At 40.2% G+C, this 15,158-nt stretch overlaps 1 protein-coding gene across 1 annotated transcript; it reads left to right on the top strand.

The window, feature by feature from the left end:
• Positions 1-278: 278 nt before the first annotated feature.
• Positions 279-13,469, top strand: AQP11 (aquaporin 11). Its single transcript, XM_034666287.1, has 3 exons — positions 279-1,282; positions 8,994-9,110; positions 12,495-13,469. Exons 1-3 carry the CDS (start codon positions 661-663, stop codon positions 12,572-12,574), a joined length of 819 nt encoding a protein of 272 aa, XP_034522178.1. The 5' UTR covers positions 279-660; the 3' UTR covers positions 12,575-13,469.
• The last annotated feature ends 1,689 nt before the right edge of the window (positions 13,470-15,158 follow it).

Raw genomic sequence — 15,158 nt, 5'->3', positions numbered from 1 at the left:
CCTGGCCTCTGCGCCCCACCTCCGTCACCTCCCGCCTTCTCAGCCGCCCCATTAATAAAAACGAGCTGGCTGGCCGAGATTATCTCTAGGAGTGCTTCCAGCCGGACGGTTTTACAGTTTTAGGAGTGAGGAAGAAAAACCTTCAACGTCTTCCCTTCAAAGCAAGTGTCAACTTGCAGCGGACGCGCAACTTCCCGTTAGGCACCGGGGCGGGGGTCCCGGGGACCCTGGTCGAGCCGCTCGCAAGGGCTCACGGGTCCCCGCGCGCATGCGGAATAGCCCCGGCGCCTGGCGCCCCTCCGCCCCCTCTCCGACCTGCGCCGGCTTCCAGTGCATGGAGAGGCGGCGGGGAAGTGTGCGCGTTCGACTTCCGCTGACCGTTGGCCTTTTAGCCGGTGCCCTAGCAGAGCTTCTTTAGTCGGCCTTCCACTCCCCCTCTCCCCGGCTCTGGTCCCAACACCGTAGCTCCGAGCCGGGGGGGGGGGGGGGGGGGGAGGAGTCCTGCAGCGCGACGCCCAGGGGCCTCCGGCTTGCCTCCAGTCGGTCCGCCCCCGGGGCGTGAGGAGGGGGCGGGGCTGCAGACTTAGGACATGGGACTCCTGCCCCGACGCTCTCTTTGCCTGAGCCAAGCAGGCAGCCTAGTCTGGCCAGGAGCGAGCCATGACGGCGCTGCGGGGCCTCTGGCCCGAGGTGCAGGACACCTGCACCTCGCTGGGGCTGATGCTGTTGCTCGTGCTGTTCATGGGGCTGGCCCGCGTGGTCACCCGGCAGCCGCTGCACAGGTTCATGATGGCCCACACCTTCGTCTTGGAGTTTCTGGCCACCTTCCAGCTCTGCTGCTGCACCCACGAGCTGCAACTGCTGAGCGAGCAAGAACCCGCGCACCCCACCTGGCCGCTGACGCTAATCTACTTCTTCTCGTTGGTGCATGGCTTGACTCTGGTGGGCACCTCTAGCAACCCGTGCATCGTGTTGATGCAGATGTTGCTGGGGGGAATGTCCCCCGAGACGGGTGCGATTAGGCTGTTGGCTCAGCTGATTGGTGCCCTGTGCAGCAGGTACTGCATAAGCGCCCTGTGGAGCCTGGGGCTGACCAAGTATCACGTCAAGGAGAGGACCTTTGCTTGCAGGAATCCTATTCAAGTCGACTTGCCTAAAGCGATCATCATAGAGGCCATCTGCTCCTTTATCTTCCACAGCGCTTTGCTGCACTTCCAGGAGATCCGAACCAAGCTTCGAATCCACCTGCTGGCAGCACTCATCACCTTTTTGGTCTACGCAGGTTTGTTATTCCCACAAAACACTTGGCACATCCGGATCCTCTGTGACCTGAGGCGCTTTTTACCAAGATACGTTTGAAACCCCTACACCTCCGTGATGTCAATATTGGTATTCCCATTATTCTAACCATTTGCAGCCTGGTCTTTACCAATAGTGCAGACATGTTGATCCTCCATTCAGTGCTTTTTTGAACCCCCAGCAACAGGAGCCATTCCTATGCTGAAACTGAGATCTTGTGAAATATTGCCAAGGGTTCAAATATCCTACAAAGGGATTGTTTTAATGGTAGAGAGGAAAGAAAACTTATCAGCTACCTCTTTCCTCATGCCAACCTGACACTCTGACTGAAAAATGATCATGGGTTTAAAAAGTGCCTTTCAGTTTAAAGCACAGGTTACACGACTGGTTAATAGTAAGAGGAGTAGAAATTCAGTAGTTCTATTTCTTAATTCTTTTTCTACAAAATTAAAGTCATTTCTTATTTCCTTAATAATCAATCTTGAGTTATAAGTAAACTTTTAAGTGGCCTATCACAAAAGATGTGTTTTAAAATTAAAACATGAAATTAAAGATGCTTTTTATTTTTTTAATAATATTTATTTTGCTATATTAGTCACCATACAGTAAAGATGTTTTTTTAAAAAGGTGACTCAAGAAATCTGTGGATTTCTTGCAAACCATTGGTTTACTTTGACAGATCTCAGGGGCAGTGGATACCCTGGATATCCTAAAGGGGACAAGGAAATCCAAAAAAACAAAAGTTTAATGATGAAATGTATCATTTTAAATGATTGCAACAAAGTAGCTTCATTGGGACTATATAAAATGTTTTAGAGGCAGGAATGTAATAAAAGGAAATTAGTAGTAACCGTCTATCTTCTGCCCGCTGAAAGTGAAACTATAAGTAGAAGCAAACCTCAAAATAAAGGCTTCTAAACATTTGCTTGACTTCCCAGGATAAAAATGAAAGACTTTTCAAGCCATCTTCCATCCATTAGATCTAGTACTATTCTTTGTGTAGACAAAGATGGAAATAAAGGGTAGAGGAGAGAGGGAAGGATTTATGTATATTTGAGGGGTTGGTGAATAGTTGCTTATTTATTAAAGTTTTAGGTTTGGGCTAAAGCAGAAACATGCCCAATATATGGAGATAATCATCCCTTGCAAAAAGTTATGCCACAGTTTAGCTCTGTACTTACATAATTAATGGTGTATTTTAAAGTTTCCCAGGTAATCCCAGTATGAAACCAGAGTTGAGAACCACTGCTCTTGTCCAGAGTTTTGCTGGCCAATTCGGAAGCCACTAGTTACGTGCAGATTTAAATTAACTAAAATTAAATACTCGGTTCCTCAGTTGCAATAGCTGCATTTCAAGTGGTCAACAGCTACACATGGCTGGTGGGTGCACTATCGGACAGCACTGGAGACTGTTTGCCGGGGCAGAACCTGATAGACAATTGGGGATTACTATTGTTACAGAAATTGATAATTATTATCATCTTCCTTTTCTGCCAATGTAAGGGAGATAAGAGTATTCATTGAGCAATATACTAATAAGCACATAGGAAATTTATATGAGTTATCTTAGTTAATCCTTAGAAAAACTCACTAATGAATACATTACTCCCATTTTAAGTAAAGTGAGGCTCACACAGCTAGGATGTGCGGAATCATGGTTCAAACTGACACTAAAGCTTATTCTCATTTCATTATCAGCATTTCTACACTGCACTCCTCCACAAAAATATGTACATATAATTGAACATATTCAGCTGTGAAAGGGAATTAAGTTCTGATAAATACTACAACATGGATGTACCTCACCAGACACAAAGGAACAAATGTTGCAGGACTCCACTTATATTTAAAAAATCCAGAATAGGCAAATTCATAGGGTCAGAAAGTATAATAGAGGCTACCAGGGGCTAGGGGGCATGGAGGAGTAGGGACTTATTCTTTAATGGGTACAGAGTACAGAGTTTCTGTTCAGGGTGATGGAAAAGTTTTGGAAATTGTGATAGTTGAACATTGTGAATGTAGTTAATGCCACTTAGTGTACACTTAAAAATGGTTAAAATGGCATGTTTTATGTCATATACTTTACCATAATTTAAAAAGATTCCTTTAAGTTACAATAGGATTCTTTTGCCAAGTAAGTCCGGCAAACACTGGATTAAGCAGATTTTCTAATGTTAAGACTTTACAGAGCCTTTTCTATGCGGCTATATACTGTGAAACCCCAAAAGAAGGATGTGGAACAGTTTTTCAAACTTATGGAATCCTTTTGTCTAGGAGTATGTAGCAGAAGAGAACATACTTTGGGTAATGCTACACTAAGCCATAACTCTGCATTATTTTCTGTGGATATGTCATAACTTTAGACCAGAGTTGTTCCAGATAGAATGAACTGTCTTGGGACTGGTCGAGTTTCTGTCATATCAGAGAGGTAAGGCTTTTGTAGGAAGGATTTAAGAATGGATAGGAGAGGAAAGGCAGGGGAACGGTCAGCTAGTCAAGTCTCATTACAAGTTACTTTGATATGCCTTTTTTTTAACTTCTAAGGTACTGTTGTGTTGATTTGACATTGTTGCCTGCTAGGATGTGATTTATTTATTTTTTTGTTTTTTGGGGGGTTTTTTTTGGGTTTTTTTTTTTTTTAAAGATTTTATTTATTTATTCGACAGAGATAGAGACAGCCAGCGAGAGAGGGAACACAAGCAGAGGGAGTGGGAGAGGAAGAAGCAGGCTCATAGCAGAGGAGCCTGATGTGGGTCGATCCCATAACGCCGGGATCACGCCCTGAGCCAAAGGCAGACGCTTAACCGCTGTGCCACCCAGGTGCCCCTAGGATGTGATTTATTAACATGGTAGAGCTATAAAACTATTAATGCAGATTTCAAGCAAATCTCCTTAATTTAGGTTTTGCGAGAATTTGGTTCAATGAACAGGGTAAGAGAAAACGGCATTCTTTTTTTTTTTTTTTAAGATTTATTTATTTATTTTAGAGAGAGAGTAGGGAGGGGCAGAGGGAGAGAGAGAGAAAATTTAGCAGATTCTGTGCTGAGCGTGGAGCCGATGCAGGCTCGATCTCAGGACACTGAGATCACAACCTGAGCAGAAACCAAGAGTTGGACGTTCAACTGACTGCGCCACCCGGGGGCCCCTGCATATATTTTTAATTAAAGTTGACCCTTGAACAATGCCAGGGTTAGGGGCACTGAGCCCCTATACAGTAAAAAATCCATGTATAACTTTTGATGCCCCCAAAACTTAACTAATAGCCTACTGTTGACTGGAACCCTTACTGTTAATTAACAAGTTGATTAACACATATTTTGTATGTTGTTTGCATTATATATCGTATTCTTACAAAAAAGTAAGCTAGAGGGAAAAAATGTTGAGAAAATCATGAGAAAATACATTTACAGTACTGTATGGTATTTATATTAAAAAAATCTGCATATAAGTGGACCCGAGCATCTCAAACCCATGTTGTCCAAGGGTCAACAGTAGACATTGAAAAAAAATCTGTTATTTTACACATCTGAGTAAGCTATCTTTATTATTGCACTTGTTCATTTCCTTTGTGGACTTTTTAATTATACATTTGTTTTCTGATGTCTTCTTCCAACACATGGTAAGTTTTATGAATACAGAAACTAAAATTATTTTATTCATTATAACATATAACCAGGTCTTAGCATTGTGTCACCTGTTACAAATCAAATACTCCTATTCACTTTAAAAAATCATGGAGCAAAAATAATATATATCTGGACATTTTATATTTTATGTCGAAAGGCTTTCAAAATTAGCCTGATAAATTTGTCTGAAGAAATTGTAGTATTTTTACTTCATTTCATATTCCATTCAAGAGTTTTTGGTATCCTTCTAAATCCTGAAGAATATAGGTAAGATTATTTGTCAAAGAAGAAGGGAACTAAGTCCTTTACATACGTTTGCTTTTAATATAATAACTATATGAAATAGATACTCATTTACAAATGAAAAATCGCTTCAAACAAAGGTCCAGAACATTTATTTATTAATGTAGTGGTTAAGTGCACAGGTTTGGAGTTGTACTGTATCCTTAGAAGAGATACTTAATTTAGACCTCATTTCCTCATCTTTAAAATGGAGAATAATACTATCTCTCTCTTAAGATCGTTATGAGGAATAGAATAACATATTTCAAGTTCTTCGCATAGTACCTGGCACAAATATTCTAGTCACTGGAAAGGGCTAGCCTCCACTCTAAATTAGCTAGTTAACATTCTGACTTATACATGAGTCTTACGTTAACTAGTGTCATTCTGTCCCGGAGAACTCGATGCCCTTTAGGAGTATTGAGTAACATGAACATCCAGAATTGCCATATTTGGGACTTGGACTTTGACACAGTCTTTAACTGTGGTAATTTCGCCAAGTTCCTGCTATCCTGTAAGACTCTTGACAATCGGCCAGCTCTGTCTTCCCACTGATATCTCTTCTTGGACATATATTATTAAGTCTTCTCTCCTTCAGATGTCAATAAATAATATTTTTCAAAGATATTTTATTAGTCCTATGCCTGATGGATGATTCTTACTTTTTAAATAATTCACGTTAATTACACAATGCATGAACATATTCTTTTGGAAAAATTGAAACTCTACCAATGAGACCAAAAGCGCCTTTTGACTACCATCCCCCATGCTGTCCTCTCTCTTTCTTTGTCTAGTCTTCTCACCAGGGGAGTCCTCTGTACATGCGTGTGTGTGTCTGTCCAAACTTTTTATGTGATTTATTATAAATATAGATAAGACCCTATAGAAACTATTGGTTAAGTATGTTCATGTTAACATAAAAGGTATCATACCTTACTTTTTGCAGTTTGCTTTTCTTGGTAGTTCAGTGGTATCTTGAAGACCTACCAGTGTTAATTAGTAAAGAGATTTCTCTCATTATTTCAAAATACTGAATGTTATTCCAGATTAATAAGCTTGTTTATTTAGCTTCTTATGGACAGTCAGGTTTTTCCCAGTTGTTTCCTGCTATAAACAACATTGCATATGCCTATTGTATACAAGTATCAGTAGTTCTCTACAACAGTGGTTTTCAACAAGAACCCCCACCCCAGGGGAATTCAACAGTGTGTGGAGACATTTTTTGGTTGTTACGATGGTGGGGAAGATGGATGTGCTGGCATCTACTGGGTAAGGACCAAGGATGTGCTAAACATCCCACAATGCTTAGGACAGCCCCCAACAAAGACCTATATAATCTAAAATGTCAAAGCCAAAGCCACGTTTTGGGCTTTTTTTTTTTTAAAGATTTATTTATTTGAGAGAGAGAGTGCATGAGTAGGAGGGGTAGAGGGAGAGGGAGAGAGAATCCCAAGCAGGCTCCACGCTTAGTGCAGAGCCTGACATGGGACTCAATCTCAAACCCTGAGATCATGATCTGAGGCCAAAACCAAAAGTCGGATGCTTAACCGACTACACCACCCAGGAACCCCTTGGGCTTGTGTTGACACAGAACCCACTCCTGATGTGAATTTCTGTATCAGCTATTTTTAAAAAAGATTTTGTCTATTTATTAGAGAGAAAGCAAGAGAGAAAGAGAGCACGAGCAGGAGGAGGAGCAGAGGGAAAAGTAGACTCCCTGCTGAGCAGAGAGCCTGACACAGGGCCTGATCCCAGGCCCCCCAGATCATGTCCTGAGCCGAAGGCAGATGCTTAACCGACTGAGCCACCCAGGCGCCCCGGGTATCAGCTAACTATAGCTTACAATCATAATTTATAGTTTTTCGTGATTCTGTGGGTCAGGTGGGAAATTCCTCTAAGACCATATAGCTGGACAGTTGGTGGGGCTGGAAAATTCAAGGTGACTTCACTCATGTGTCCAGAAGTTGGTGGCAACTATCATCTAAGATACCTCAGTTCTCCAGGTGGCCTCTTATCTTTCAGCAGCCTAGACCAGCTTACTTACATGGTCAGGGCACTATTCCAAGAGAGCAAAAAGTGGAAGCTGATGAGTTTTCGGAGAATGAACCTAGAATTCACTCAGTGTCACTGGTCATGTTCAGAAGCATCACTTCTGCTGCATTCCATTTGTCAGTGCAAGTTGCAAAGCTGGTCCATATTCAAGAGAGGGAAAGATGGGAGGAGCAGCTTCCCACCAATATCACACTCAGCAGAACTGGAGATGAGAGGATTAGAAGGTGAGGCAAGTGAGGTAGTTTGAATTTTAGGATGGTATAAGACTGATGGACAGTGTTCTTAGACCTAATGGAAATAGCAAAGGCCTAATGGGAACACCAAAGTAAACTGATTATGAGAGCAATGGTTCAGTCAATTTTTACGTACACATGCCTAAAAAAAAAAAAACAACCACCACCACCACAGGTCACTTGTATTATCATAGCACATAATACATTGTATTGTAAAAACCTGTTTAAGTCCTTATCTTTTGCCCGTGATGTCTACCATATAGGAGCTCAGTAATTTTTTTATTAAACTGAAATGACCACCTGCCAACCAAACAATTCTGTTGGTCCCTGACAGTTGCAGGTTTAACATCCCAGGATTGACTATTCGGGAGTGATTCTGAAGGCCCGTGACGTGGTATCACTTACAATTGCTGAGACATGAATATGAATCATGCTGTGAGGCCGGTGTGCTAGAAAAACTCTTAGCCGTGGAGTGAACTTAGTTCACTGCTCAGTGTCTTCATCTCGACACAGCTTCAATGTTTTCAGCTTATCAAGTATGAAATCTATCAGTGAAATCTTATGAAAGGATTGCTTAATTTCCAATTTTACTTCATTTTATGAAGACAGCATGCTATAGTGGCATATTGTTAAGGTCAAGTTTATGAGGATCTCAGAATATATCTCTGTGGCTGAGTCAGAGGCAGATGTGTATGCCCAAGCTTCTACACGGAAGAAGTAACAGAAACGTTACTATCTCAGGAATATTCTTAGGCTGTGTTCTGAAAAGCTGAGCCACAGGTCTGGTACCGTTGGAAAGGAAGTCCAGCCACCTCTGCTTTTCCTTACTTGCTTGTGTGGCCAGAACTAAACTCCTAGGCTCCACATCAGAGAGAGAACCTGGGTGCAGAGTGGGACCATGAATCCTGAAAAGCAATCAACAGTTAGAATTTGTGCTGACCTTTCACAACTATACACACGATCACTTTTTTTATTTAAAAATTTTTGTAGCCTTTTTATTGAGACATAATTCACATGACATTCACAGTTCCTTCTTCAGGGCTCTGTCTGTTGACAAGTAAAAATGGAGTCAATGATAACCCTTTGGTCCATTTTACTTTTGTTTTCAACTCAAAGGTATACTTATGCCCAAGAGGGTCCATTTTAAATGTATTTTCATTATTACTTATTCATTTAAATTGGTGAATGTTAAGATGGGCAGCCAAATCTCCTGTTCCATAAACTTGTAGAAGCAATAATAGAACAGATTAACTTTCAATGTGCATTCTATAATATATAGGAAAAGCACTGGATTAAAGCTCTTAATGTCCCAGCACATTATAGTCTATAATCTATTTTTATATTCTATAATATGCCAGGTGATTCTGCAAAGGAAGATTATAGCATAAAAATACTTAAATACCTAAAACAAAGTAGTCAAATCCAGTAATCCCTTTATTTCTAGTTACAAGAAGATGTAAAATATGTGGTTTGGTATCACTCTGCTTAAAATGTATTACAGGAGGAAGTCTAACAGGAGCTGTATTTAATCCAGCTTTGGCACTGTCACTACATTTCAAGTGTTTTGATGAAGCATTCCTTCAATTTTTTATGGTATATTGGATCGCTCCTTCTTTAGGTAAGCATATTTTTATTAATTTTTATTAATACAAGATTGAGGTATCTTAAAATATTAGGAAATGTCACTGTAACATGTCAATTTACAAAGCCAGACTAGGTACAAAAAAGAAAATGAAAAAGGTAGTTAACATACCTGAAATAACACTTTATTTGTGCAGTATCCTTTAAAACTATTTTCTTCAAAGAAATAAAGTTGAGGGTAGTCGGTTTCCGGTATGATACCGCTTTAAGAAACCCATGCCCAGTGGAGAGCTTGATACAGGGCTTAATCTCACGACCCCTAGATCGTGACCTGAGCTGAAATCAAGAGTCCAATGCTTAACCGACTGAGCCACCCAGGCGCACTTCCAAAAGAATTATTAAACGGAAAAAAAAAATCAGAATGATATTTTCTGTAAAATGCCCATGACTTTTTTCTTTTCTTTTTTTTTTTTAAGTAATCTCTACACACAATACAGGGTTCAGACTCACAACCCTGAGATCAAGAGTCACATGCTGTATGGACCGAGCCAGCCAGGCACCCCGAAAAAACATTGCTTAAAGCAAAAAGTCATAGGGGCACCTGGCTGGCTCAGTCAATGGAACATGCGATTCTTGATTTCAGGGTTTTAAGTTCGAGCCCCGTGCTGGGTGTAGAGATTACTTTAAAAAATCTTTAAAAAACAAAATGTTTTCTATCCTAAATCACTTAATAACTTCTTCCTGGAAGAACATACTGGAAAAAAAGTCTCATGATAGAAAAAAGAGGAACAATCACTTCTGCCCCTTTTAAAAGTATATAGACCAGAGAGTAGTAGGGTGGGGAAACAGACTACATTCTGTTCATGTTAGTATAGTCCAGACAGGAAGCTTAACATTACTTGTAGCCATTACCAAAACATTTTATGGAACCACTTAACCCCAAACAATCCAAACACCCAAAGAAAAAAAGTATATATTTCTTTTCTTCCTATTCAAGGAATCTTTTAAAAATGTCATTGAGATGAAACTTTTTAGCAATGGCCCTAACTGACTTGTTGAAAATATACAAAGATTCTTTGTTGGCCTAAGGAATTCCTAGCTTTTTCCAAATAGACTTAACTAAAATTTCTTATAGCTCTTGGTTTAAAGAGGCTTGTTCCTACACTTCTTTAAGAGGTTTAGAAATGAAAAGCAATACAAGAATCCTTAAATAGATATGGATAAAAGACATATGTGAATAAATGGCACTTTTTATTACATTGAATTCCAGCTTGGCATTGGATTTTGTCATTCATTGAAGTTATATTTCCATTGGCAAAAAAAATGGTATCAAATGAATCAGGATTACATACAAACTATAAGAAGGATAGGAAAAAGAAGAAATTATACATTTAGGCACCCAGCTGGCTCAGTAGAGCATGCAACTCTTGATTTTGCGGTTCTGAGTTCAAGCCCCATGCTGGGTGTAGACATTACTTAAAAATAAAATCTTACAGGGCACCTAGGTGGCTCAGTTGGTTAAGTGTCCAACTCTTGATCTCAGCTCAGATCTTGATCTTAGGGTCATGAGTTCAAGCCCTGCACTGTGCCCCACACTGGGCATGGAGCTTACTTAAAAACAAATAAAATAAAATCTTAAAAAAAAGAAATTTTATTTTTACAAGAGTCCTTCAAACAGCTAAATAAAACATGAAGTGTCAAAACAAACAAAACCCTGTTAAAGCTACGTTAGGTGATGCCACTGAGTGAGACAGAGGAGAGTCATCCCAAGGTATCTTTCCCTTCTTGGCCAAGCAGGGAGCAAACTATTCTTGGAAGCCATACTCCTTGTTTTTCTTGTTTCTCTTCATAGCAGAGATAATTATAATTTTTCTAATGGCTCCTGTCAGCTCCCCCAAATTAATTTAAAATAGTAGAAGTGAGCGCCTGAGTGGCTCAGTCATTAAGCATACGCCTTCGGCTCAGGTCATGATCCCAGAGTCCTGGGATCGAGCCCTGCATCAGGCTCCCTGCTTAGTGGGAAGTCTGCTTCTCCCTCACCCACTCCCCCTGCTTGTGTTCCCTTTCTTGCTGTCTCTCTCTGTCAAATAAATAAATAAAATCTTAAAGAAATAAAAAATAAAAATAAATAAAATAGTAGAAATGTGACTATAATAATGCATATAGAATTAAATCTCTAGGGGCACCTGAGTGGCTCAGTCAGTTAAGCATCTGCCTTCGGCTCAGGTCATGATCCCAGGGTACTGGTATCGAGCCCCACATCAGGCTCTGTGCTTGACTCAGTCGAAGTCCATGATTCTCAACCTGGCTGCCTTGTTGGGTAGCCTGCCATCGTTCAGTCCAGTCTGCAGATGTAAAGGGAGTGACTATCACAAGCTGATCACCAAGCAGCACTTAAATTACCTGGCAATTTATCAGTTGTTTATTGATTATTACTCAAACAGATCTGTTCTCACCCCATATTTTTTTACTTTCAATTCTAACCCTGATAATGGAATTTCCTTGGAAGAGAAACACACTTAACCCTATTTATGGTCAGAACTTTTAATGAAAAGTAGACCTCATACAATAAAAGAAAGCTTCTACTGGAAGAAAACTTAGAGGCTCTTTAAGACCAACAGAACAAAAAACTAGTTAATTTTAAATAAATTTTAACATTATAAAATCTTTAATGTTGGCTTTGAGAGAGAGGGGAAAAAAGCCAGGGGAGGGACAGACAGAGCAGAGGGAGAGGGGGAGAGAGAATCACAAGCAGACTCTGCAGTGAGCATGGAACCCAACATGGGGCTTGATCCCAGATCCAAGGACCATGAGATTTGGACGTGAGCTGAAATCAACAGTTGGACGCTCAACCGACTGTGACACCCAGGCACCCCACATATTTTCTATTTAAGATATAAAATTTCAGCACTGACTGAAATTTTCTGTTTTAGACATTTTGCTTGATGCAGCTCTAAAAGCTATTAATATCGTGACTGGTGAAAAAAAAAAAGAAGGGAGAAAGTGATGTTTGAGGATTCCAAATGAAAACACAAGAGTGCTTTCAGTTGCTTTACTCTCCCAGTATGTCTCTGAGGCATGTTTTAGAGAAGAGCAAATGGAGACTGAAGTCCAGAGTTTCTCACTCAGCAAGTCAGTAATGGAGCCAGAACTAGAACTCCAGATCTGTTTATCCTTTCAATTCACTGTTTTGATCCTTCTGGATTTACCAGGTACATACAGTTCTTAAGGACTGATGGTTGAAGAAAAATGTGACAATGTTATATTAAAAAATATCCATGTGTTTCATATAGAGTTGATGCAGCTAATTCTTTTAAACATAGCTTTCCAAATCTCTAGGTATGTAATCTTAAAATTATAGCCACTGCGTGATTATGAATTTCCTTAGATTGTTTTTATTTTACTCTATTTTGTCTTTCAGGTATATTGTTGATGATTTTGATGTTCAGCTTTTTCCTTCCGTGGCTGTATAACAACCATACAACTAATAAAAAGGAATAACTATTCCAAAAGACTCAGACTAAGTTACAGGACAGTCACGCTGGATGTGATAAAGATTGTATCACCTCATATTCAACATACTGGCTGCACTGGACGCATCAATGTTTAGCTTCCTCTGAGGAAGCTGCCTTGTAGTTGTCACCACTGGAACTTGAAAAAACCAATGACTGTGAAAAGGAGATATCCTGTCTTTCTCAGTTAAGACTTGTTCTTTTGAGTGTGTATTAAACACTGCTAGAAAAGACTCATTAGGGGTGCTTCGGTGGCTCAGTCAGCTGAGCGTCCGACTCTTGGTTTCGGCTCAGGTCATGATCTCAGGCTCATGAGATTGAGCCCTGTGTAGGGCTCCACGCTCAGCGAGGAGTCTGCTTGGGATTCTCTCTCTCGCTCTGCCTTTGCCCCTCTGCCAGCTCTCTGTCTCTCTAAATAAAAAAAATAAATGAATCTTTAAAAATAAAAGACTCATTACATTAATATAAATCTCAAGTGATAATTATTAATTTTGATGAAAAAAGGAGCAGAGTGAGAAGGCAAGGGAGGTGATAGGACCAAAGAAAGAGTGTGTATCAAATCCCACCTGAATGAACAGGGTTTTTAGCCAAAGTATGACCAGTCATACTTACAGACCAAAAGAGGGTACATTTCAGCCACTACCTCACACAATGATACCATCAGCAGTGTCTTCTATCAAAATGAAAGTTGCTTTTGGAAGTAGATTATATATCCTAAATTTTAAGTATACTGTAAAATATTTTTTCTAAATAGAGAATCTCACCAGCTTTAGGCAAGTTGTTATGCCTTAGTGGAACAAAAGAAAGCACCCATACAAAGTCAGGAGGTAAGCTTTTCGTATTCTCATTTGATCCTAACAGCTACCTTATGTAGTAGGTAGGGCATGTATTTTTTTTTTTTTTTTTTTTTTTTTTTTTTTTTTTAATGATTTTTTATATTTTGTTAGTCACCATACAGTACATCCCCGGATTCCGATGTAAAGTTCGATGCTTCATTAGTTGCGTATAACACCCAGTGCACCATGCAATACATGCCCTCCTTACTACCCATCACCAGTCTATCCCATTCCCCCACCCCCTCCCCTCTGAAGTCTTCAGTTTGTTTCTCAGAGTCCATAGTCTCTCATGCTTCATTCCCCCTTCTGATTACCCCCTTTCTTTATCCCTTTCTTCCCCTACCGATCATCCTAGTTCTTATGTTCCATAGATGAGAGAAATCATATGATAATTGTCTTTCTCTGCTTGACTTATTTCACTTAGCATTATCTCCTCCAGTGCCGTCCATGTTGCAGCAAATGTTGAGAATTCGTTCTTTCTGATAGCTGAGTAATATTCCATTGTATATATGGACCACAGCTTCTTAATCCAGTCATCTGTTGAAGGGCATCTCGGCTCCTTCCATGATTTGGCTATTGTGGACAATGCAGCTATGAACATTGGGGTGCATATGGCCCTTCTCTTTACTACGTCTGTATCTTTGGGGTAAACACCCAGTAGTGCAATGGCTGGGTCATAGGGTAGTTCAATTTTTAACTTTTTAAGGGACCTCCACACTGTTTTCCAGAGTGGCTGTACCAACTTGCATTCCCACCAACAATGTAGGAGGGATCCCCTTTCTCCACATCCTCTCCAACAATTGTTGTTTCTTGCCTTGTCTATCTTTGCCATTCTAACTGGCGTAAGGTGGTATCTCAGTGTGGTTTTGATTTGAATTTCCCTGATGGCTAATGATTTTGAACATTTTTTCATGTGTCTGTTAGCCATTTGTATGTCTTCATTGGAAAAGTGTCTGTTCATATCTTCTGCCCATTTTATGATTTGTTTATTTGTTTCTCGTGTATTGAGTTTGAGAAGTTCTTTGTAGATCTTGGATACCAGTCCTTTATCTGTGGTGTCCTTTGCAAATATATTCTCCCATTCCGTGGGCTGTCTCTTAGTTTTTTTGACTGTTTCCTTGGCTGTGCAGAAGCTCTTTATCCTGATAAAGTCCCATAAGTTCATTTTATCTTTTATTTCTCTTGCCTTTGGAGATGTGTCGTGAAAAAGGTTGCTCTGGCCGATGTCATAGAAGTTGTTGCCTATGTTCTCCTCTAGAATTTTGATGGATTCCTGTCTCACATTGAGGTCTTTCATCCATTTGGAGTTTATTTTTGTGTATGGTGTGAGAGAGTGGTCAAGTTTCATTCTTTTGCATGTAGCTGTCCAATTTTCCCAGCACCATTTATTGAAGAGACTGTCTTTTTTCCACCGGATGTTTTTTCCTGCTTTATCAAAGATTAGTTGCCCAAAGAGCCGAGGGTCCATTTCTGGGTTCTCTATTCTGTTCCATTGGTCGATGTGTCTGTTTTTGTGCCAGTACCATGCTGTCTTTGTGATCACAGCTTTGTAGTACAGCTCGAAATCCGGCATTGTGATGCCCCCAGCTTTGTTTTTCCTTTTCAACAGTTCCTTGGAGATTCGGGGCCTTTTCTGGTTCCATACAAATTTAAGGACTATTTGTTCCAGTTCTTTGAAAAATGTCCTCGGTATTTTGATCGGGATAGCATTGAAAGTGTAGATTGCTCTGGGTAGTA

The sequence above is a fragment of the Ailuropoda melanoleuca genome, chromosome 8 (genome assembly GCF_002007445.2).
Source record: "Ailuropoda melanoleuca isolate Jingjing chromosome 8, ASM200744v2, whole genome shotgun sequence".
NCBI classification, from domain to species: Eukaryota; Metazoa; Chordata; class Mammalia; order Carnivora; family Ursidae; genus Ailuropoda; species Ailuropoda melanoleuca.
This window is presented reverse-complemented; position numbering and strand designations above follow the sequence as displayed.